Here is a 24,428-nt window from a genome sequence, read left to right as displayed (position 1 = left end):
TTTTTTACTCAAAGGGAATAGTAACAGCCACCTTCTGCATACATTATTAAAATCTCTGCTTCGAGCACAATATCCATTAACGGGGGGGCTTAGAAAACCGCTCCAAGAGTTCAAACAACTTAACTTCCAAGGAACTTTTAATGCAACCATTTACACACAGAGACATCATACTTTCAAACGAAGGGATACTCCGCGAATCGCACTCGACATTTGATGGAAAAGGGCCATTAATCAATTATTACATTGGTCACGTACATACAAATTCTACGCTTTCCATTAACCCTTTGGCGTATGTACACGCCCTCGAGAAATGTTCTCAGAGAAATATTTATATTCGTCGCGTCACTTTTTAACAAATATCAGTTTATAGGGAATGACGAGTCGAAACTTTTTTTTATATTTACAGTTTGTTCATAGGACACTTAGTTTCGAAAATAGAAATTGAAAAGTTAGAAGTTCGTTGTAAAAATTAAATGTCAGGAAAAAGGTCTTCTAAGTTTTCAATTTTTATCTCTGAAACTAAACGTTCTATGAATAAACTGTAAATATAAAGAAAGTTTCGTTTCGTCGTTCTTTATAAGGTGGAATTTTTTTTAAATTCGATTGTTCGACCGTTGCTTTATTTTCCTCAAGACAACAACAACAGGATCAGACCACTACGACATCTCAGAAAAAAGGTCTGCCAAGTTTCCAATTTTTATCTCCGAAACCAAACGTCGTGTGAATAAATTCTAAACATTTAAAAGTTCCGTCTTATCGTTCCCTATAAGCTGATATTTTTTTTTCAATTCACACCTCTACGCGTCTTAGAATTTCCAGCAAAATCGTCACGCAGTCAAAGCGTTAAGAACCAAACCCACGTCTGAAAATAATTCTAGCAAACATTTCCACAAATTAAGTAGCCTACCTTTTCCCCTCGCTGTATAAAGTATAATTGCGCGCGATTTCATTCGGATTGGACGAAAACTAAAGAAACACGCGAACTGTAAATTTCGCATCGCCAACCAGAGGCCGCGTTCACCGTCAAATCTTTCGGCTGTTTCGTCGAGAGTGCCTTTCGTCTCGCTGAAAGGAGTCGACGAACATTTAAACTTTGATTCGGGATTTCGGTCTAGACAAGAACCGAGGCCATTCATTCCGGCGTTCTTTCTGTCCGCCACGACGATATCCACCGCTTCGTTTCCCATCTCCCGCGGAAAGGAGCGCGCGCCGGTGGTCTTGGTTCGCGGATGTCTGGGAACTGCGGCGAATTTAATAACTCGAGTTCGGAGCAGCTTTTCGGGACGAGATGAAGTCGAACACGTACGAACATATGTAAGACTGTCGAGTGGGAGTTTATGGGAAGGGTAGTTTGGAGCGCGTGCGCGCGTGTGCGTTTGTATGTGGAACGGGAGGGTTTAACTTATTCGAAAGTGCTGGCTCCGTAGTTTGGCCGGATGAAGCATGAGCATCCGAGTTGCGAAACTCGTTATGTATAAATAAAAAGAGTCCTCGAAGGCGGAGTTGTTTGTTCGTTGCAAACTCCGAGCGCAAATATCGCGAAACAGAAAATTCTACATAAGGCAGCGACTTGACAAATTTTTAGACCACGCTCGAATACAAAAGCGAAAAGGAGTTTAATTGTTGCTGTATTAAGTGCCACGAAATTTACCGTATTTGTGATTTAAGATTGAATTGTTCGGTTTAAACGAACACTTTTGCGCTGGCCGAACACATTTCTCGAGTCGAGTGAAACACTTGGTATGCACCTAAATAAAGACGCATCCTTCGACGTCAGTCTGACTGTCAGTTAGCGCTGGGTTTCGAGCGTCAAAGCAATTGCCATCGGGGAGTCCTCGCCATTTTGGATGGCGCGTCGACTGTCACCGAGATCCCCGACGATCGGGAATTTAAATATCTCGCTTCCGCCACGACTTCCGGACGACTTGATTTAATTGACGCGGACCCGCGGCTATCCATTCCGGAGGAAAAAAAATTGTATCAAACCTGCAGGAAAAATGAATCGTTTACTAATTTTTAAAAGACGATTTAGGATAACTTTTACGGATCTCGTTGATAATATAATTAATTTTCCAGATAATTTCTCTAATATTCGACACCCCCGTCGTCCTTGTAAGAGATATTTAAATTTGAAAACCGACGTGCATGCATTCGACGTTCTCCATGCAATCGGGACAAAAATAATCGTAACTGAACGCGTTGATATTGCGTCAGAGTTGACCCCGTTGTGGAATTCGAAAGGTTAATTTCGGAGACAAGATCGCTGTATTCATCGTTGTCGTTAAAAATTTTCAATTAAAGTTCCTGTATTTAATTGAATATTTATTAACCTTCCTCCCCGATGCAGGCGGGTTCGATTCAAATAACCGTGCCACTTCTCTGACAGACGTACTCGATATTTAGGAAATTTCAATCAAAAGTACTCTATCCATTTATTATCCATTCTTTAAATTATTCAAAAATCGACGGCTAGATTAATTTCAACCGTCGTTACTCCGCGATCCTGTACGATATAAAAATATTAAAAAGGAGTTTCGCGAGTTCCAAGTACTTTTTTCTACGCAACAACGACAACGCGCGTAGAAATGATCGTCCACTAATTAGCGCGCGCTTTGTTTTCATCGGAATTTCGAGAGGGACAAGGTGACCGAGCACGCCTAAACCGAAGGCACGTTTCGCCGGGAAAATTTGCAACTAAATAAGCCGGGTTGCAGCAAGTCGTCGACGGTAAGTTTCGTCTTGGCGCGAGATGAACTTTCGACGGCGTAAACGCGACGACGCGAGGCGATACTAATTACCGTCTCAGGCATCGCGGCACGGGGCAACAACGGGGATTAACTTTGCTTTAATTGCTGGTTTTAACGAGGAAAGGACAAGGACACGGTAGGAAACGTTGCTTACGCGATAGAAAGAAAGGACGAGGAGCGGCGCGCAGAGACAGGGAACAGTTGGCGTATTCGGAACTGATTAACTACACTCGGAGCGATTATTCGAAACGTTAATTAACGAGTCTGAGACGTAAATAACGAAATGCATTTGCAGATTCACGATCGTAGACACTGATTTCTGTTTTGAAAAATGCGTGCAGTTTTAACGAGCAGTTACTCTTTACACGAAGAAACTTTGTTGATTTTTAAGAAATATCTTAGGTAATTTAAAAGAAAAAGATATTATTAAAGTGTAATAGTATCATATTCGTTATTTAAATAGATAAAATTCTGATAAAACTGCGCTATAAACAGAAGAAAATAATACTTCTCGATAAATTATCACACGTGTCCAAAGAAAACCAACCTTGCCCTACTCGGTAGAGTATCGTTCAAGTCACGGTTAAAGGCGTGCATAGTTCACTGCCAGATCGTCCAGATTCCACGCGACCTGGGATGACTATAAATCTCGGTTTGACATTGATTCGGGAATCATCGGGAGATGGAGTGGTCGAAACGACGTACGCGGAATGCAAATCCGAAGTCAGACGCGGACAGACAGAGTATACGCGGAGATTAACCGTAATGGCGGATGAGAATTGCGTGATTTATAGGTCGGCAGCCTCCGACCCGAGAGGAGCAGTCCGAACAGAATACCACGAAAATTCTGGGGGCTCTTAGCCCGTCAACGTTTCAACGTGGTTAATGGAAACCTTTGCGCGAACCTTGCCCGGGAGAAACTGCTCCCGTTAATGAAACGGACGATAGGAGGACTTAGACAAATGCAAAATCGTTGTCTTCCGTCTCGGCAGGGCTGACCCAGGTCGCTTTGACCTCGGCGTTCACCTCGACGGAGTGTGTATTTTAGCGCGGGTACCGCTGGTCTGTCCAAGGGAGTGTCTCGTTCCGAGAAATTGTTTGTGATTCTCGTGTAACTCCTACGATTTTTCATGAATTTTTAGACTCGTGTTTTAAATTGTTCGTGTTTTGGAAGGAAGTACGAGCCACTTGGTTAGCGAAGATATTTATTCTAAATACCATTATAAATTGTTCAATGGAGTACTTCCTTCCGAGGAATAAGAATTTATGATCCTTGTTCGACTTTACAATTTCGCTCTGACCCGAATGAAATTTCTATGAACTTGAAAAATACACGCCCACTTCCTTAATAATAAATTACGAACGCATCGTAGAGCAATATATTAACACCGAACCTTTTCTCTGTTGCAGGTAAGAAACTCTTGTAATTCATGTCTAACCTGGAGGCTGCCAAAGCACAAAATCCCTTCAAGGAGTAAGTAGATACAACAGCAATCATCCACTACCAAAATCAATCTATACCACTATATCCGACCCCTCGAGTGCAACAACTTTTATTCTCGACCCCAACGAGGATACAGCCCAATCCTGTCTAAGAGACGCGCCTCACCTCGAACTTAAAAAAGAGAACCATCTACACGGTACTGTATTCAAACGATCCCAGCCCTCGGAGCTCCAAAACTCTCCCGTTTATCGATCTTACAAGCACCCATAATCTCGAACTAACTCGCAACTCCGTCCGAAATTATTAATCCCATCTTACGAGGCAAAGTACCCGCGCGTTCGAAATTTACACGGCCGGATTCCACGGACGCGTTCGTTGGTCGATGGCACGATTTACGCGACGGCTCGCCACGACACGCGTTAACTAGTTGCGCGAACAATGTGGAAATTATAATCCACTTAACGAAGATCCGGACTCGTTAGAATTTCATTAGGAGCATCTGCTGCGACGACGACGTTGCCTTCGGGTTATCCCTAACGAGGCCTGATTAAACAAGTGACTACACGCTGCCCGGTCAAGGTACCAGGAGCCCAGGGATACCTTAAAACTGGAGACTGTCCGCGAGGAAGAAGCAAATAGAAAGGGGAATGAGGCGAGAAAAAAAAAGACGAAGTGGAGTCGAGAACAATGCTTCCTAGATGAAAGAGTTTGCAGGCCCCGGGCCATGGGCTTCTCTATATTCCGCTTCCTCTGTGCCCCGTACCTCCCTGCCTCTGGATGCTGAAACACTCACAATTAGTCAAGCGAATTGAAACAAAACAGCGAGCATCGTTTTTCCCGAGTCCCTTTGAACGACCGAGAACCTACCGTCTGCGGCGGTGGTTCTTAACCCTCTTCCAGTTCACTTCTCGGTTCACGTGAACCTCCCATCTTCTTTTTGCTCGAGTCTATAGTCCATAGTCTATATCCATAAATATTCGTACCCTCGTATGGCTAACAACTATATTCATCAAGGAATGAAATAAATTTAGTCCGAAAGCGAGGCGTTAACAAAAATAAATCTGGATAGAATAGATAAAATTCACTCATCGAATCTGTCGCCAATGATTCGCAGGACGGTGGTTACGAACCGCCGAGTGTAAAGGCGAACGAAAATGTTTGCTCTGAGGCGTTGTTCTCCGATGTTCGCCGCGAATGTACGACACTGCTCCCGGTGTTTCGTGGAATAACTTGCTCGGACATAACGCCGTGTTGTTTCGAGGAATTAAGGTTCGCTCGGGTTAGCTCTGGTGCTTTGTAAAGGCGAGGGATTACCTGAGATTACGCGTGTAGAATGGAAATATTATACTTGGAAAAAGAGATTTCCGCGTATTCATTTCCGAGACGCGGGACGCGTTGTAAAGGTAATCACTCGTGTGGAGACATTCTAATGCAAACGTCTAAAAACAGAGGCTCCTTTGAGAATCGAAAACGAAAAACTACAAGTTGTAATAAATAAACTACGGCAATAAATGATTTTATATTTAACGATATCCATAAGAGATATACAAAAATTGTTGTGTCATCTATCGTCAATATTCTGAGAACAAATTTCTTTTACGTTAAATACAAAATCATTTATTAATGTACATATAATAATTCTCTTTTCGATTCCCATCAGAAGCCTCCCTTTTTCGATGGTTTCCACTGTTTAATAAACGAGAGCACCAATCAAATACTCGCGCATTCAAAGTTAATCCGTACCATTCGAACGCCTATAAAGTATTCAACTATAAAATAACTCGAACGTCCTGTTGCTATACCGAATCAATCCAACATAGCCAGCCATAGCCGAGTCTCGTGGCATCGGTTCTCAGACACTCGCCACCGCTCGTTGAAATCAGCCAGACGATAGGCCGTCAGTAATTCCGCGTCAGCTCATTAGAGCGAGTCTCATAAAATCGTAGAAAATTCCTCCAGACTCGATATTCCATGGCTGTCCCCCGAACAGCGAGAAAGAGCCACTCGTTCGCCCTGACTGGCAGCACATTCACGCGTCTGAACCCATGGCGAAGAGCCATTCCAATAACCGCGTGCACCGAGCTCCAATAACTGTACGGCTTATCCCAATATCGTTCCCCAACCCCCCACCTGTCTCTATGATCTTTTTCCTCCGTCCGACGTATCGAGCCACGAGAATTTTTTCTATTTTATTTAAACGAGTTCATTCGCCGTGTAGAAAAAAAGAAATAACGCGCACGGGCCTGCAATTTTATTATACGGAACGTTAACAAATACGCGAGCTCTTCTTTCGAGTGGCAGGTCTTCGCGTTAATAAACGAATCGAAGAGTCCTTTAACATTTCGCGATTCGAGACTTCGTTACCGTGGAGCAGACCAAGTCCGCAGCGGCGAGCTCTGGCGCTCAATATTCGCTGCTTGAAAATCACCTGAGAGCCCGTATTAATAAAGTTTAGACTAGACAGTACGAGATCATTGGTATATAGTCAGTACAAGTCAGACTCGTAAATTTCATCCGCCTAATATCTCTCTCCATCTCGATAACGAACGGACTTTTAACACCCTGTATATTGGGAGCAGCGTGTGACGAATACCAAAAGCGTCTTCCGAAAATTGTCGCTCAATTTTTAATAAATACAAGGAGCAGTACTCTAAGCGTATTCCCGATGGGTTCGATGACGAACGGTTTTCCGAGCGACAGGGAACGTCCCAGGGAATTGTGTCGCGCGGGATATATATGTACAGGGGTTCTAACCACTCAGAAAATATTATACGTTTCCTCGATCTACCATACCGCGGTAGCCGCGTACCGCCACCTCGGTGTTTCGATTTCACGGGCCGATGTGTGTTATTCGAAACGAGTGCAACTATCCGCAATTTTTCAGAGTGCAGCACGACCGAACGCGGAAACCCGAGAAATCGTTTTCGAGCTCTTTCAGCTCTGCTCTCCTTTTTCGGAGAAGAAAATGCGTATTTTTATTTATATCGGCGCACCTCGAATTTAGACAAGAAATAAAAAATAGCCGATCTCCCTCGATAAAACAATTACGAAGCCCCCGCCTAACGTTGTTGTATCGAGGAGTTACCGAACTACCGCTTTCGATTCCGCTACGTAAGCGCAGCCGGAGCAACCCTGAAATAGACGATTAATTAAACGCAACTCGGCGGCTCTAGCGTCGTCCATTTCGTTAGTTACCGGTGCGCGAGGATGTTGTTTACAGAGGAACATCCTTAAACGTGGTCCCACGACTTCCTCGTACGGTAGTCGGTGAAAGGCCATTATGACGACAATGGCTCGCCATGGGTAATAGCTCGGCCAGGAATTTAATTATCATTTTAGGCGGCGCGGAGAGCAATTATCGGAAATTCAGTTTGCAATGGCCAATGGAACCCCGATCTCGACTAAACGACGACCGCCACTACTTCTGTACACCTGCGAAAGAGCGAGCTCATTAGGAAGCACTTTTCTCGACGATTATGCGCGCTTCCAAACGGACCGAACGGGTTGTACGCAGTTCAAGGCGGACGTTTAAACAAATTAGGCAAGAATCGTTGAGTCGAGCGACCGCAGTCGCGATTTTATTTAAATTTTTCCAACGTATATTTACTTGACCCCATGTCGTCGTCGTCGTCATTGTTATTGTCGTATATATTTGTTGGGCGCGATCCTCGTTGTTGATGTCGTCTTTCTCGTACTTATTGTCAGGTGTCATCATGGTTGCTGCCAGTTTCACCTTCGTCATTGTTATTGGCATAGTCAGGGTCGTCGACATACACCCGAACGGTACATTTATTCTACCTACATATTATAAAGTACTTAATGCAATAGTCTCGAATTAACTCTCAAGTTAAATTTAAATAAAATATAATAAATACTGTAATTATTTCACGGTACCATTTCATGCATATCGACCACACGTCACGTGCTCCCGCGGAATAAGGTAGTCACGCGACGAAAGTAACGTATTAAAATAGATCCGAGGTAATTGACGGTCGAAAATATGATAAATAATTACGGAGTCGCGATGTATAAACGCGATCCAACGAAAAAAGTTCGCGCGGACATATGACCTATTTCGCATTGTCTCCAAGTTACAGGCCAGCTTTGTGCTCCAACAGTTCTGAAGCTGGTGTAGCTGATTCTATTGAAATGTTTACGAACAACGCTTTGTATCTCGTGTATGACCTTATTCTTCTGTATACAGAATGTGTTCTCCGTAGCGCGCCTCGTAACCGTGCTACGGAGTCGTCAGAGTTCGTTCTCTTCGGAAGAATGGATGTTTTACTTACGTCACATTGTAAACGCGAACAGTTGGACACGTTCAACGAGCCATTGTTTGTCGGCGACAGTAATTACATTTCGTCCAAACCCCCGTGTCGATAAACAACGACGAAGATAGTTTACGAGGCAGCTTTCGGGGAAGTTCGCGGAATTAAATACACTTCGTAATCCGTTTTACCGTTTGGTAAGGCTGGTCGATCGAACTTTGGAATGTGAACCGATCTAGATACGGTGTTGTTATTTATGTCTTCCAAGGACCTTTTGGAAGTGTGCCTCGGCGTACAATACATACCAATGATAATATATTATCGATACTCGCCAACGTCAGGCTCTGGTTTATCGGCGAGGAAATAGTTGATTATTTTTAAAAATTAAAAATAATTTCCTGTGGCATTCAAGTGGCTGTGTACACAAAGCAGAAAGAAAAAGTAAAAGTCCCGTATCTTTGATACTTTTAGAATTAAAAATTAATTCCTCGTTAGGAAAACGTAGAAGCTTCATATTTTTAATATTTTTAGAATTAAAAGTAAATTCGCCCTCACAGAAATGGTAATATGTTACGAGCTTCTCGAACCTGTACTTTCTAAACTACAACGAAATTAATAATACGATGACTTAAACCCCTCTTAATTTAGTACGGACTGCAGCGTATTTCAATATCATCGAAAATCCCCTGGGGGGTTTCAGCCACACCCCTCCCCTCAGGCCTGAGGCCAATGAAATCTTAATTCGACCCTGGAGGGGTCACCAGCCCACGTTCCTCTCAATCACGATTGTTCATTCATCAGAAGTTTCCGACGCGTTCTTTCATTATCAAGTTTGATTCGGGAGCGTTCACTTTTGGCGCCGGTGATTCGTTTCGATCGAACGTCCTACCAAACGGAAAGTTGAACGGCTGCAAGAAGCGAGTGGGGAAACGCGGTACCGTCAGAAATTGGTCGGCCAGTCCTCGTGGTGTCCACCACGAGGACTGATTAGTAGCGCCTCATAATTCGACGAAACGGTTTTAACCTGGTCGAGAACCGATTGCTGGCGATTACTGTAGCGAACGATTATCACCAGCATTCGCGACGATTATCGTAGACGTTGATTTTATAGCGGTCCACGGGTCACGAGTGCAGTCGAATTTCGCATCAATATGGAGGGGAGCAATGTTCGATATCGCTCCATGTTATCGACAATGGTTTGTTTGCAAATGACATCGCGAGGCGGCACGATCGTTTGCATATTTGATTGTTTATTCGTACGCGTACGATATTACGTTAAACTAGCGCGGAGAATAACAGAACTTGATTCGCTTTTAACGCGGATGAGGGGCGAAACTCTCGAATAGGAGATAAAAATCTATTTGTTGGTCTATTAATTGTAGGAAGAATTCGTAATTGCTTGTTAGGAGATCTCTGAAAGAACCTCGTTCGCAGAAAGAACCCGTGTCTCAGTTTTAAACAAAAGATGCCGCAGGAGTTCGTTATATAAACAGGTGTAAGTTTCTGAAAGAGAATTTTTAAACATTCCTGCTACTTTCTCCTCCGTTGAAAGAGCCTTTCCTACAGAAATGTAAGAAACACGGTTCCTTTTCTTCATTAAAATGAGATATTTCTTTAGAAAATAAGAATAAATTCGAGGAACTCGTGTTAGTTTATTAAAATATCAGGGGTATTCGAATATTTGATCAGTTTATGAAATTTACCGGAGCGATTGTAGGAGATTGGAAAGGAACGAAGTAGAACCGAAGCACAGATAAATCCACGATACATAAATAATGATGGGAGTTCGAATCTGTCTTGAAGGAGATTCGAAACTTCCGAGACGGTGAAGTTTCAAATTGTTGCGAACATTATTCGATACCACATCTTGAATGTCTTGGTCTTGATCGCTCTTGAAACCTTGATTCGCCTCGAAATCGTAATCAGTTTTGAAATCTTGAAACTTTTAATGAATTTCGAACATCCTGCATAAATACATGAATGAATTTACAGATTCGTAAGGCGTCTCGTTAATTTTTCTTTTCGAAAACGCATTCAAAATATTCCAGTGGCTATTTAAATTTTAATAAATTGATAAATTTAAACAATCATCGTTGGCCACTAAGCAATGTAGAATAATAATTTAAATTTTAATAATTTATGAGCATACAAATTTCATATGAAAATTAGTGAGAAGTACGATGTATCCGTAAATTTATTTATTTTCCCAAAATATTGAGGATTCGTTAAAAGTTTCAAGACCTATCAAGACTTTCGAGATCAATCAAGACTTCGAGACCGATCAGAACTTTCAAGACCCTTACTCTGGTATCAAATAAAGTTCGAACAGATTCGAAACTGACGTCACAGATTACAAGCTATTCGTATTATATTAGGTTGTCCCGAAAGTTTCTTTCGTTTTATTAATAATTAATATATACACAATATTTTATGTTTTATGTTACGTTACCGAATTGTGTACGATTCATTTTGCTTTGTGTCTATTTATATAAACACTGCCACAGAAAATAATTGAATGCAACTCACGAAAGAAACTTTTGGGACAACCTAATATATTTCATTCCATCCTTTCCGTCGAAAACAATCGATAATTATTGACGATATTTATTTCTATTCTTGAATAGAAGATCCATGATTTTAATTTTTCATTCAAGCATTACATCGATGAAAAGCTTACTATTCGATCGATCGAATCGCCAAGCTGATCGAATTTTCACGAGCATCAACATTCGAGAAATAGTCTCGTATCGTTGGGTATTCTATTCGAAAAGGTTTGAAATCGGCGCCGTTTCCGCGGCTCGAGTGTAAAGCTCGAACGCTATTGGTCAGCCAATGGCGTGCCGCGAACGGGCGAAGTAGCACTCGACGCCGCGAAGGGGGCGGTAGTGACGCAAGAGGCGACCACGCAGCAGCGGCGCGCACAGCGCCGCGCATCGACGGAATAGAGCGAGACCGGACATAAGAGAGAACGAGGTAGACTCGTTCGCGTTCCGCCGAGGTGGTGCAGTTTTCCAGTTTCGCGTAGAGTGTAGTGTTTTTCTTCCTTTCCCCCCGTTTTCGTGCATCGAGTGTTGTGTGCGTCGATGAGGCGAGGCAGACCTGATCCCCGATGATTAAGGAGTGCATTTAGGTAATTAAGAATTTTCTCATACGGCCGCGCCCCATTAAAATGCGTACCACGGTCCTTTCGGGACGCCTCGCCAACGAGGAACAACTACGGTGCGCCACCATAGTGCACACGCCGCGCCGGCGTTATTACCGTTCGGTACGTTTATTCGCGATTCTACCGTGAATACGTGCTCGAAATCGTCACCAGCGTCCCGCGAACCGTACGCGTCGTCGTTTTCGAGATTGTTCGCGTGTGTCTCGAAATCGTGCACAAGGTGTTCACGAGAAGGAAAAAAAAATACGGCGCCGGGAGGGAGAACGATTTGCAGCGTGGTGTGACGCCGCGTCAACGTCGATTCGTTCGAACGAGTCGCACGGAGCCGGAGATGGGGAAAATTTTATCCGAACGATACACGACGAACGAAAACACGGTACAGTGATCTACTCGCGATGTACGTTCGGTTCAACAATTCACAGGGATCGGTTTCTATTCGTTTCACGTACAATTTCATTTTACTCTGTGGTTGATATTCTAATTTTCACTCAACGTGCTACGAAAATGGAACGTTGTGTTCGAAACTCTTGTCTAGATTGGATTTACGCTGGTTTCTGGTATCAAGTGGGTTGTGTTGTAACCACAGGTGGGCAACGGTTAGAGGTGAATCTAACAACCAAAATAAGACAAACGTCGGGAATACGGAAATTCCGTTTGTGGCTTTGTGTCTGCTGAAAATTTACTTCCTGGTTAGAGAAGATAGGGGTCTATCTAACTTTTTTGCGTGAAATTCAATTCTTGTTAGGATTTATGCAAACGTTTAGGAATAAGGAATAAATACCGTAAATATCAGGGAATAGTACCCGAGATACTCGTCGAAAGTTAGTAACCGGATCATGCCCGAGCACACGGTTTCCCATTTTCCATAGTGGTGCGCGAACAACGTGTGATACCGAAAATAATGGTGCTCTATCTTATCATTGGCACTCGGGGAACAGTGGCAGTGAAGCAGTGTTTTCGTTGCCGCGTGTATCTCGCGTTGTATCTCTTACATTTTCGTCGCCGTGACGCTCGTGCATTGACTACGTACAGTGCTGTAAACAGGTATTCCAGGCCCCGTATACTATAATTCACGAACTCCTGGTACAAATTGAAATTGAAATTTTTACTTTTAGTAGTATTTTTACTCTCGATTCGTATCTTCCTTGAAATATTTCTGTCGATATTTCGATCGATATTTTTAGAGGAACCATTTTCCAGTATTTCGACAACGTCACGATTTTTCTCATTCGTAACTTACTACATCTTCTATAGTAGTCAACAACAAACGATATTAAAATACTAACCCCAGAGGTCCCCAAAGCAATTTCTTATTATTTCTCAAAACTCTGCCTATGTTTGCCACGAATTTAGGGGTCAACGTGTTTGCACACTTTTTGCTTACGCCACTGGCCGAGTAATTTAACCAGACAGGGAATACAAAACCCGAGCAGCGAGGAAGATAGGAAGCTAGTGCTGGCAAATCGAACGATCGGTTCTTTCTCCCCTCTACTCCGGATATTAACGAAAGAGGGAGAGAAGAGGTACAGAGAGCGAGATGTAGAGAGAACGAATGCCCCGTTCGAGCGTGCAAGAGAGACAAGGAGCATTTCTAGCTTGGCGATTAGTTTTCTCTCGCGTCTGTACCGCTTCTGGTCGTCGACTTGTATCTGCGTACCTTTTTCCACGCACCCGATACGCGCCATATACAAACACATATACGCCAACGGCATGCTACTGCCCTCTGAACAATGCTGGTTTTTGCTCCGTGCTTTTGATCCCGAAAGCGAAGGATGCAACCAAATGCGCACGCTTTTAACCCTTCCATTCCCACTGTAGTCGTATAAGAGTAATCTGTATCGTGTCCATTATGACATTCGGTATCCATCGAAGAAAACAGAAAAGATATATAATTCTGTTGATAGCGAGTAAAAATAATATAGACTACATGTAGCTGCATATTCAAATATTATTATAATTTTATAATAAATTATAATTTTCTCTATCGTAATTTTTTTAATAATTTGGGAATGCAAGGGTTAATCGTGCTCTTCGTATAGGAAATAGAGGCGTTCTAAGTGCGTTTTATATTACAGTTCGATAGATTTCTCGCTGAGACCGAACCACTTCCCTCGTAATTGTTTACCTCTCGACTTACGGTAGCTCTTGAGCAACGGTCGACGAGTAACACAAATTTCAGAGGTCGCACAAACATATTACAACCGTTTCCGGATTATGGTTTATCTTCTGGGATTAATAGTACGCGAATCGCGGGTCAGGCGGAATAACTATCGCGTCCTGAAACTCGTTGCTCGTTGCATTTATGGAAAAGCCGGTTTATGCGTTACATAAAGACCTCCTGGTTTGTTTGTGGCGCGAATGGACTCTGGGTGAAAAAGAAAATTTTGCTCGAATAGAAGCACACTGGGTGATGAATTTTTTTTTTTTTTTTTTTTTTTTTTTAATTTTGTGTAGTACTCGATCTAGAATTCTTTGAATATTTTATAAGCGTTTCGATAGTACGAGTAATTTTCGAATGTTGCATACACGCATCAACATGCGTTCCATGTAAATAATGAGGATACGGGTGATGCGCTTAAATATTACATCTTGTCATCAACTGATTCGGGTCACGCACACGGGCGAATCTCCAGCGACAGAAATGCACGGATGATCGATAATTTGCACGTATACGAACCGGTATCGGGCATAATGTGATCTAACCGACGATTAACAATTACAATTACTAGTGTCATTCGTTAATCATAGTTACAGTTTAATTCTTGTTGTTTGCCAGTACCCACGGTAATTACACTAATAATTGCCAAGTGTAATTACCGGACATTTATAGTTACGCCGGTGTCGAAGAAAATAAATCCGAATGGATTCGTAAACTTTGATAAGATTACAGAAATAAGTAGCGGTGGTAGTTAGTATATGTAGCTTTCGATCGTTCTCGCAAAGAAAATCCAAACTTCGACAATTATTCCAACGTTAAAGTAAGGGAGCAAAATTAGTTCTCTCTCTCCCTTGTTCCGATCGCAAACATACAGTTGTATAATCGGTAAGCGTTGACCTCGGTTCAGCGTTAACGATGACGAACCGAACGTCCGTTTCCAACGGACGCCGTGGCAGCCCACGTAACAAGGGTGAAACGCGCAGATTGACAAATCGGCAGCGATCTTGTGCACCGGATCGCGCGAATTACGAATGGATCGTGATTGCTCGAATTAGTCGCGGCGGGTCGTCCGTTTAATATTACGCAATGTCTGGTACAACGACCCGGGCACGCGTCACGGTTCGAAAAACGACGGTTTTATGACGAACGGGAAGCGACGACGTAAGGGCATCGCGAACGCTCGGGTTCGACGGGTTTAAACGATTGGACCATTGCCGTCGTTAAGTTCCACGCACGCTGAACGCAGGTATAACGGAACACAGATTGCACTAAATTCCACAGGCCAATTGCATTGCGGACAGCAGCAGAGCGAAACGGTCACAGTCGCCGGTATAGACGCGCGGTGGTCGATTAGAAAGACAGGCAACGCTAAATATAGCGCATTTGCGCTAACAGAGCTTTTCAATTTGAAATTCAGATATTCCCGCGATGCGGTGTACCGATAATTAGCGACAGGCTACGAGCGCGGCGTACTGTATTATTTTACTGAACAAGGAAACCCCGTGAATGTTAGACGATACGTGTTCACGTTAAAACGAACTTTCTCGTTGAAAGTGTTGCCTGCTCGGCGAGCTATGACACCGGATACGTAATATTTTCATTTAACCGATGAATTAAATATAGACCGTTTACCCAGTACTTGTTGGATAAGAATGGGAATTTTCATTGTATAATGAAATGTTTCATAATGACCATTTAAAAATTTAATTGCTCGTCTGCGTTCCTGTACGTGGTTTATCGAGGCTTTTTGTGTCTCTTTTAACTGGAATTGCTATCATTGCTTGACGTACGACAATGCTTATCGTACCTAACAATCATACCCATTTGCGATACAACATTTTCTGAATTTTTTAATTTATAGAATTACTTCGAGACCTAACTCAGATTTGTATATCTTGATAAATAGCGTGTTTATAATTCATACATACCGTGCACTATTATTAGACGGCGTAACGTGGTCGTACGCTGTTATCGATGAGTGATAACGATCTAAGTGTGCATCTGCTTTCCTGATGGACGGTCCGTTATCTGTCGCGATCTCACGTTCGTCGATATTCGTGCTCACGATGCACCGAACGATCCGCGTTTCACGTTCACGTTGCCGCGTTTATTATCAACGCACCAAGTGCCATCTATATTTTGCGTATATCGCACAGTCGAAAATCTACTCGAATGTCTCCTTATTAGTAATAAGAGTAATTACGCAAAAAGCAGGTTGTTACATTCGTTTATTTGGTAAACCTCGTCGCACAAGTTGCAACAGAGTTAACGCGACAGCGAAGAAACTAGGTACACGGTAAATGAGACGAAACAAGGATGCGAGGTGCAGCTCGAGTCCCGTTACGCAAACCTAACCCGAATCTGTGCCATCTATTAATTCGCATTAAATACAATATATGCCTCGCGAATACTTAAACTATCGTATTTACATTCGAGACGCTACAAAAAAGAAAAAAAAGAAAACAATTGCAGAAGAAAGATAGTCCGAGAGTTAATCCCCGTTTATTAATAACCTAATCAAAATCAATCACGAGTGCACGTTGCGGTCGAGAATCGAGCCTCTAGAGTTGCAAATCGACGTTACTCCGAAAAGTTTCCGTTGGAACACGGCAACTGTCGGAAACTGGAACGCGGGTGTCAATATTAGGCGGTTGCATCGCGTACAGCAATATCGTGTAATACGTTCCGTTGCATTATTGCGCGAAAATCCGGGCGACCGTTAAAAAATGCAGATACCGTTCGCGAGGGATCGATATATCGGTCCCCGATGGAAAAAAATGTCTGGATAGTCGAGATAACGCCTCTGGCCTGATAATGCGACATGCGGAGCATGCGATCGGTGGCTTTGTCGAAACAAAGTGTCTCCGGTACGTGTGTCACACATGCAGCCAGACGTGCGAGCTGAAAACGCCGCTGTTCGTAACGGACAGAGCAAGAAACCCGTCTGGCGCACTTTTAGCTGGTGGGGGGGGGGGGCAAACGCGGGAGGGGAGTGTGCATTGAGAAAGGGGCGTAGCAACGAACGTGGGAACCCTTTTCTGTTTTCTACCACGAATGGATATACGTATCCTATTCGCGGTGTATACTTGGTTTCAGATAGTTCCGTGGTAGTTTATTTAGTAGAAGATTCTAACGAAACTTTGCTTCGACCGGTCTTTGATTAAACGTAGATCGTATGAGAATATTTCGATTTAAATTAACCACCAAAATTTAGTAAACAATGATATCGAGGTCTGGTAATTTCAACACTTATGGAACGTACAGAGTTTCACGTGAATTTCAAAGGAATGAGATGAGATTGTCCTTCCACGTGGCGCCACGTGCTTCTTTCCACGATGATAACAAGGAGCCCCTCCAAGTTCATACGTTGCTAAACAACCATCGTCTCCACGCGTCACCGAAATGCAACGAACGAGGTTCTCGTGGAACCATGTATCGAGGATGTACACCGCGTTATACTATACGTACGCGTATCGGACTTTACGCGCGCGTTTCAACCGATAATCTCGTAACGCCGTAATTAACATTCTCGAAGTGAAAAATAATGCAGTGCAACGTGCCCGCGTTCCACGGATTCGCTCGTGCAGCACGTGCGCTCCATCTTTGGTTTGACTCTCGTGACGAATGATGCTTGTCCTGTTTGGAGGTCGTTTGAAACATTCTCGTACCGGTATCGAATTACTTCGAATATCGTGCGATTATTTCGATTATTTAGATTCACATTTCTAACGAATAATCGTTTGTTGCCGAATAGATCGAAATTGCATCTGAACGGAGCATTTAGAGAGCCATAGGTCACGCGGTCTATTTTTAAAGCAATTTTCTTGTCTCCCGGGTAGACGAAAGCAATCGAGCGATAGCCGAGATACGGAGGAATCGGACTGTGAACCTTAAACTCGGGGCTCGAATACATAATTGCATTCGGTGCATGAAAGTAAAATAAGCCAGCGGTGTTCGCGCTCTCGTGTCCCCTCCGAGACACTTCGGTCGCACTTTTATGTATTTATCGCCTGACCTGAAAACTGAACGCGGCGAAGCCATAGCCTAGAAGCATTATACACTTCGTTTCCCTGGAACGGCCAGGCACTTCGTAACCCGTGAATCCCTTTACTCGTGTTTTATCGTCGGAAGGTTCGCGTGCACGCCTCGTAACATCCTAATTCAATGGCAAACGGCTCGTAGGGGGCGCCACTTTGCGCATTATCGCTCATCAATTTTAAAACGGTCTCTGTCACTTTTATTCTTTCATTTGCTCCTTAATCTAACTTAAGAAACATTCGTTCTTCTTGTAATCGAGAGTAATTAATTCTCTATTTTCACGTTTAATTTTTCGTAACTCTAGTTCAAGTAGAAAGATTTCACCCTTGTTTTTACAACTACCAAAGAGATCACAAGTAGTAGGAAAGGTACGAAATTAATTTCTGTAACCGATAAACGTGTTTCATGAGGAATTTTACTTACCCGTTATATTTTGTCAACAATGTTCGAACCGAATGAATGAATAAATGAATGAAGCGTCGTTTTCTTATTTCAAATTTAAACGAACCCTTCAGTCAGTGATAAGCTTGAACTGAACGCGCTCGCGGCCCATACATATGTATGTGTGCGTATATGCAACGAGACGAGTTACTATTCCATGCTGGATGACGGATCGTTCTTGCCACTTGCGACGCAAAAAGCGTTCGCGACCCTGCAAAATTTCTACTCGGCTCCTACCAGCTAATTATACTTTAATACCTCTCTTCTAAACACCAAAATTAAATATTTTTAATTCTACAAGCGTTAAATATTATTTAAAAAAATATACGAATATACAGTCGGTTAAGTTCAGATGAGTTTCTTTAATAGACTTTACTGTCTTATTTTAATATTCGTGGACATATGGACATTCCCAACATAATAGAAACTCAAATAAGGATACTCTTAGCAATGTTTAATAATTGACCGATAGGTAAAGCGTTCGACTACCAATCCAGAGGTTCTAAATTTCGTAATCCTGGTGCCTTTAATTTTTCAAGCACAAACTCCTGCATAAATTTGCCCACATTTTCATCTGGCATAACCGCAGTTCGCTCGTAACGCGCGTTAGTTAGGCAGGGTTAACACAGTTCGTCGTCAAGGGTACAGATCTTGCAACGTCTGTTTTTCCAAGCTGTGCAAGCAAACGTTTGTTCCAAGGCGACTTATGGACGTCCAAGCGTGCATCATAACGTTTTCCACATAAAGACTTCACCGAACTTGTTTTCCCGTTCTCCCGCTACACCGTTTAATTCCCGCGACGGTTTCTTTGTGATAGAAAGTTCCATTTAAGTGGCTTCTATGCACGTGCCCGTAATGAGGAAGCGGTTCGTTAGATGCAACAAAGGACAGAGGGCCGTTGATACCACGTGCGCGTTTGAAAATAGCGTCAATCCGAAACGGAATTTTCTTTGTACGCGGGGAAAATAGAAGTACAGTCGCTGGCTTATGAATTATGCGAGCCAACGTGTCCCGGCCACGCTTCTTGGGATTCGGTCTTCGGGGATGAGCAAATCGTTGTTCCGTTAAATTCAGAATATTAAAAATAAACACGTTTTTGATCGTTATAAATATCAGAGGAAATTCCAAAACGCCAGAAACGTATAATAGGTTAGCCGTGTTTAATTAACCGTAGTTGCGTACGAACGTTCACGCAAACGAGTTGGTATTTTTTTTGCCAAGGACTCATTATACTTTAGTTACCCGCATAAATTATTGAATTGGCCAGTAAACGCAATTGGGGAACGTATTTTCACTCCAAAGCGAAACGTTTCCTCTTTTTTCCGTAGCAACTTTTTGCGTTTCGTTTCGTGTTTAGAGTTAATGGATTCGCCCGATTGCTTTCAGCGAACGCTTTTATATTCCCTGCGAAGTATTAATCGTATGCGCGTAACCGCGTCGCGGCTATTGAAATAAATTCATGCTTCGTCGTAAATTATTTTTTCCGAAGGGTATCCGATCGTAAATCACCATTAAATTAGCTATCGGGATTGGATTAGGCATCGTTTTTCCCTTTTCATTGGCCAAACTAATAATAATTTTCATAACAATTTGCCAGTTACCGTTGGTTGGTAATAGAGAAAACAGAAACGTCGCGATCGCTCAAATACCACAGACCCTCTTTCATCCATCATGTTGACAATTAATCTTCTTGATGGATTTTATAATCGTACGTATGACGAAGACTAATGGCGAAACGAAACAAAATAATCAATACGCGTGTCGCGCTGATGAAAAACTCGCGAGGACCCAGCTTTATTAAAGGTTACAATCCAAAGTCTGAAGCGAGATGCATCGTCGTAAACAAAGTCATTCTAGTCGTTAGTGCTAACGTTTTTCGATCGTTCAGTTTTTCGATCTCTTTGGAAACGATACAGAAAATGAACTTGGTGTACTTTTTGCGGCATTATTTTGCAATCAATAAAAGAAAAAAAAGAAAGAAAAAAAGAAAGCAATTCAATGATAAGCAATGTTTACTGTTGCTAAGTGTACCGGGGGTTAAGGTCGTTTGTAGGTCGCGATATTGTCATTGAATTCGTTTTCTTATCAGCTGTGACGTGGTACAAGAGAAACTGTATTGTGCCACTTAAAAAGTCCGAGGTCATTGCGACATCTACGAAGATATGCAACATCTGACAGATTAGACACAACTCATATTTGATCATGTTTCATAGTAATAATAACATTAAAATTGAAAAGTATTCATGAATATATCATAATCTTGTACGTCAATCTCGTTTAAGCTTCCGTTCTTCATCTGTGTAGATTAAAATTTGAATTTGACGAATTTTAAAATATAAATTTACGAGCAGAATTTTCAAGCATATTTTGGAAAATCCTATAGAGCAATATATATATATATCACCGTCTACTCCATCCTTTCGATCATTTAATAATGTATGAAACATTTTGATTGCAGTGCAAGGACTGAGCATACCTGGGAGCGTTTGAGAAGCACGTCCCCCGAGACCCCTCCAGCCAAAATCACTCGCCTAACCTCTCCCCTGTCCTCCTTATCCTCCTCCACACCCTTTCCCTCCGCAAATCTCGAGAAGAAAATCCCTCATCGCAATCACAGAATCCGTGTCTTCGTTATGGACGGTATGGATTCGAAGCCAGCCTTGAACGATGACCCTTCGGTCACCCTGACCATCCGCCTGATCATGCAGGGCAAGGTAAGTTCGGTTCGTCAACCGACCTGCTACTCCGAGAACGACTCGACTTGCCTTCCGTTTCCTGGAACTCGAGGCAAAACGCTGCAACGTCTAGCAACAACTGATATACTAGATGAGATACGAAACCGAAGCGCACTTACAAGTTTCAATTCCATTTATAAATCGAATCAATTTTCCAACGATTACGTAAGGGTACGGGAACAGCTCGCGCTGTAAAACCACCCGACACAATTCCATTTACCGTCGAAGACAAATTGCAAATATAAATCAGGGGCGTTGTTGCACAACGCTGCACGAAAACACGGATTTATCGTTCGGTGACGGTATTACTACCGGTCCTTTTCTTTCTTTTCATTTAGAATGGTACGTAATTTTCTGCACGTAGATCATTGCACGTACTATTATTGGGGGATGAAGGACTGGTCGAATTTTTTCGGCAGTCCCGATATTCAAACATTTCAGCGATGGACAGTTTAATTTTCTTGCATTTGTCGAGATACAGTATTTAATTTTATATATAATTACGTAGATGTAGTATTGCACCGTCTGTACGGCTGGTACTGTCCAGCGATGGTACAGTGGTCCACCTAATCCGGTCATTTTTGTTCGTAATCCGAAAGATTAGAATTTTAAAGATTTTTCCCTCCATTTTTGGGGATTACGCGCGCTCATGTTTTGCTCGCAATAAAAGCTCTCGGGCGGATTTAAAAGGGAATCCTTTCATCTCGCCCTTTTTCCTTGTCCCCGCGGATAATATTGCAACTTGAGTGGCGGTCGCGTGTGCGCTGCTCGAAAAACAAATATCAACGAGTGGGTGACCGTGCAGAAGGGTGTAGGAACAGTGCTTGTCAACCTTTTGTAGCTTGGGACTCGCTTCTTTATATTCCTCTTCGTGTCGGATAGCATGGCTAACTTAGAAATTACTTATATCGACTAAATAAAATTAAACGTGGAACGTAAACAAGGAATTGGAAGACTTACTATTCATAAGTTATACAGAGAGAGAAAATATACCATTTTTCTTTGTAAAAATAGAAGCGTAATTTTAGTTAAGAGAGAGAGAGAGCACCTGGTGCAAACAATCCACATTTAAATCACGTAAATAAAATTATAGAAATTTTGCTGAATTGAATTTTAGCTGAATGCTCCCTTATCAAAGTCTTCATAAAAAGTTGAGAGCCCCTGTTGGAAAGGGTTTGAGCGCGCGCGGGCGCGCGCAGGACGGCAAGGGGCGTTTATATTCGCGTCCGTGTTCTCTCCGCGGTTCTGTCCGGTAACAGAAACACAAGGAACACTGAACGAAAGAGCCGGACTCGCGTCGAAAATAAAATGAAATCGCGAACCACGAGAGCATCTTCTTGGCAGCCGTGCTAACCGATTTATTGTTGACTCGGGTCATGGATACGCCTCTGCGAGCGATACTCGAGCGTCGCGAAAAAGAAGAAAGGAACCGAGGTGGACTTTTGCTGCTTCGTTTCCGAGTCGCTCGAGTTCGCGAACACTGCGGTAAATTGCGCGTGAAAGTGTTCGTACCCGTACAGTTTCGCAATCCGTGACGCAGCGGCACGCTTTATTGGCTCGTAAGCTATTTAATATATAGTCGATCATTTCAATTAGTAATACTAAAGAGCGTGGTCCGCCGATGTAGTAGATAAACAACGACGGTCTTAGACAGGCTTATTTTTGTTCGCGTTTCGGTTGCTACGGTTTGAGTCATTTTCTGGACGAAGATTGTAATCGCGATTATGATCGCAAAAGTGGGAAAGATAAGGACGCAAAGTTAGGAAAGGAATAAAAGATATTTAACATGGTACGGTATTTAGAATTTTTGTTTAATATTTAATCATCGAAATACTTATTAGGGTACCATCGTATCTCCTTTCCAGCTCGCTATGGTACAGGAAATGTCGAAAACAAGTCTGGAGACACTGACGAAACGTTTCAGGAACGCCCTAAGCGATCCGTAGGCTCCACCTCGGCAGGCTAGAGTCACGGTAGCACAATGCGTTCCGCGAAAAGATGCTCGTACATGGACGACCGGCTCGTTCGACGTCTACACGGGACGGACAATTAATCGCTAAGACGGCAGACATTAATTACTCGTGCTACGAGCACCGTCGCGGTCCGCGCGACAATTAATTACGGATCTGGGCGATGCCTAGGTGGCGTCTCGAGGCACACGAACGGGAACGACCCAAACCAGCGAACTTCGACATAGTAATAGATAGTAATGGATCGTGAAATCGGTGGAATACCGTCACGGATCGTGTGCTCCCGTGTCATCTGGGACGACGCATGCCAAAACTACGCCAGGCTCGAAAACGCTGCGCCACGACGACGATTGCGAGATCCGTTAACGATGCATTGTGATTTATCTATCGAAAAAAATAGAAATAGACAAAAGAGGATCGGGCGAAGGGTAGGAAGTTCGAATTCTTGGCAGTGCGTCAGACGCTCCACAGATCGCGCACAATGCTCGGTCCACGTTAGGATTCTGGTATTGCCTTTCTTCTCTCCCTTTCTTGCAGTCGTTGCTCTAGGTATCAGCCAGCGCTGTATCAGATTCTGCTAAATAACGAACAAACGTGAAACATCAGAGACTGGTACATCAGATGTTACACTCTAGTTACACGACTTCGCGCCCGTATAAATAAAACACGCGCGAGACACGAGCGGAGGCCGCCTGGTGGCGCACGTTAGCCCCGATATACCGATACCAGTTCGTGCTGAAGTGTGGCACGGAAATTATTGCACGTTTCTGCATATCTGAATGGTGCTCGGGCTGCACAGGGCCTCTTCCCAGGGTCGGTTCGTTCGACTCCCTTTATCCTATCGGCGCTCACCCTCGGCGCACCAACCCCTCTTGGAGGGTTTCCCTCTCGCGTTGGCCCCCTTTTTCTCTCCTCTCGGTTCTCCGTGCTTTCTCCGGCGTCGTCTCGTCTCCCGCTTCCTCTCCCCGTGGCCTTCGTGGCTCTCGCTGGGTACTTCCGTGACAAATCTCGTTACACCCGCGTTTTTATGCACCGATGGCGACGCCGACGACGTCGATGGGGCTTCCCTGTCCCGGCGGCGTTCCTCTTCCGACCCCTTCGCGTAGGCCTCCCTTCTTGCACGTCTCGCGAGCTCCCGTTGCACGCGCGTTGCACAGTGACGGGGGTGCTCGCTTTTCTTCCCCTGTGAATGCCGAGCTTTCGGATGCATTTTGTTCCCTTATCCCTAGACGCGATGGATTCCCCTCGTCGGGGATGCTTTCTATATGGCCGGGTTTAAATGTCTAATCCTTTGGGATTGGATGGAACGAATGACTTATTTTTTTTTAAATTCTTTTTGGAACTGGCTACTAGTGTGGTTGAATTTCGTTTATGGCAAGCCCCCTAGTAGCTTAGTTCGGTACTCTCTAGCCCCCTGTAGCTAAGCTCTGTACTCTCTAGCCCCCTACAGCTAAGCTCTGTACT

General features: G+C 43.3%; 1 protein-coding gene across 10 annotated transcripts in view; it reads left to right on the top strand.

Annotated features, from left to right (window-relative positions):
- The window catches only part of LOC128875979 (poly(rC)-binding protein 3), a 108,542-nt gene that overhangs the window by 41,714 nt on the left and 42,400 nt on the right, over window positions 1-24,428 (top strand). For 6 of the 10 annotated variants that reach the window (XR_008456925.1, XR_008456926.1, XR_008456927.1 and 3 more), the window contains exons 1-2: window positions 12,509-12,666; window positions 20,718-20,973. Coding sequence is in view for 7 of the 10 variants with exons in the window: in XM_054122052.1 (XP_053978027.1) it covers window positions 12,524-12,666; window positions 20,718-20,973 (399 nt within the window). In the remaining 3 variants the exon portion in view is untranslated. Of the gene's footprint in view, window positions 1-4,157; window positions 4,222-11,398; window positions 11,590-11,667; window positions 11,999-12,508; window positions 12,667-20,717; window positions 20,974-24,428 lie in introns of those variants that run through there. The other 4 variants (XM_054122050.1, XM_054122053.1, XM_054122055.1 and 1 more) reach the window with 4 other exon arrangements.

This window comes from Hylaeus volcanicus, chromosome 4 (genome assembly GCF_026283585.1).
Source record: "Hylaeus volcanicus isolate JK05 chromosome 4, UHH_iyHylVolc1.0_haploid, whole genome shotgun sequence".
NCBI lineage: Eukaryota > Metazoa > Arthropoda > Insecta > Hymenoptera > Colletidae > Hylaeus > Hylaeus volcanicus.
This window is presented reverse-complemented; position numbering and strand designations above follow the sequence as displayed.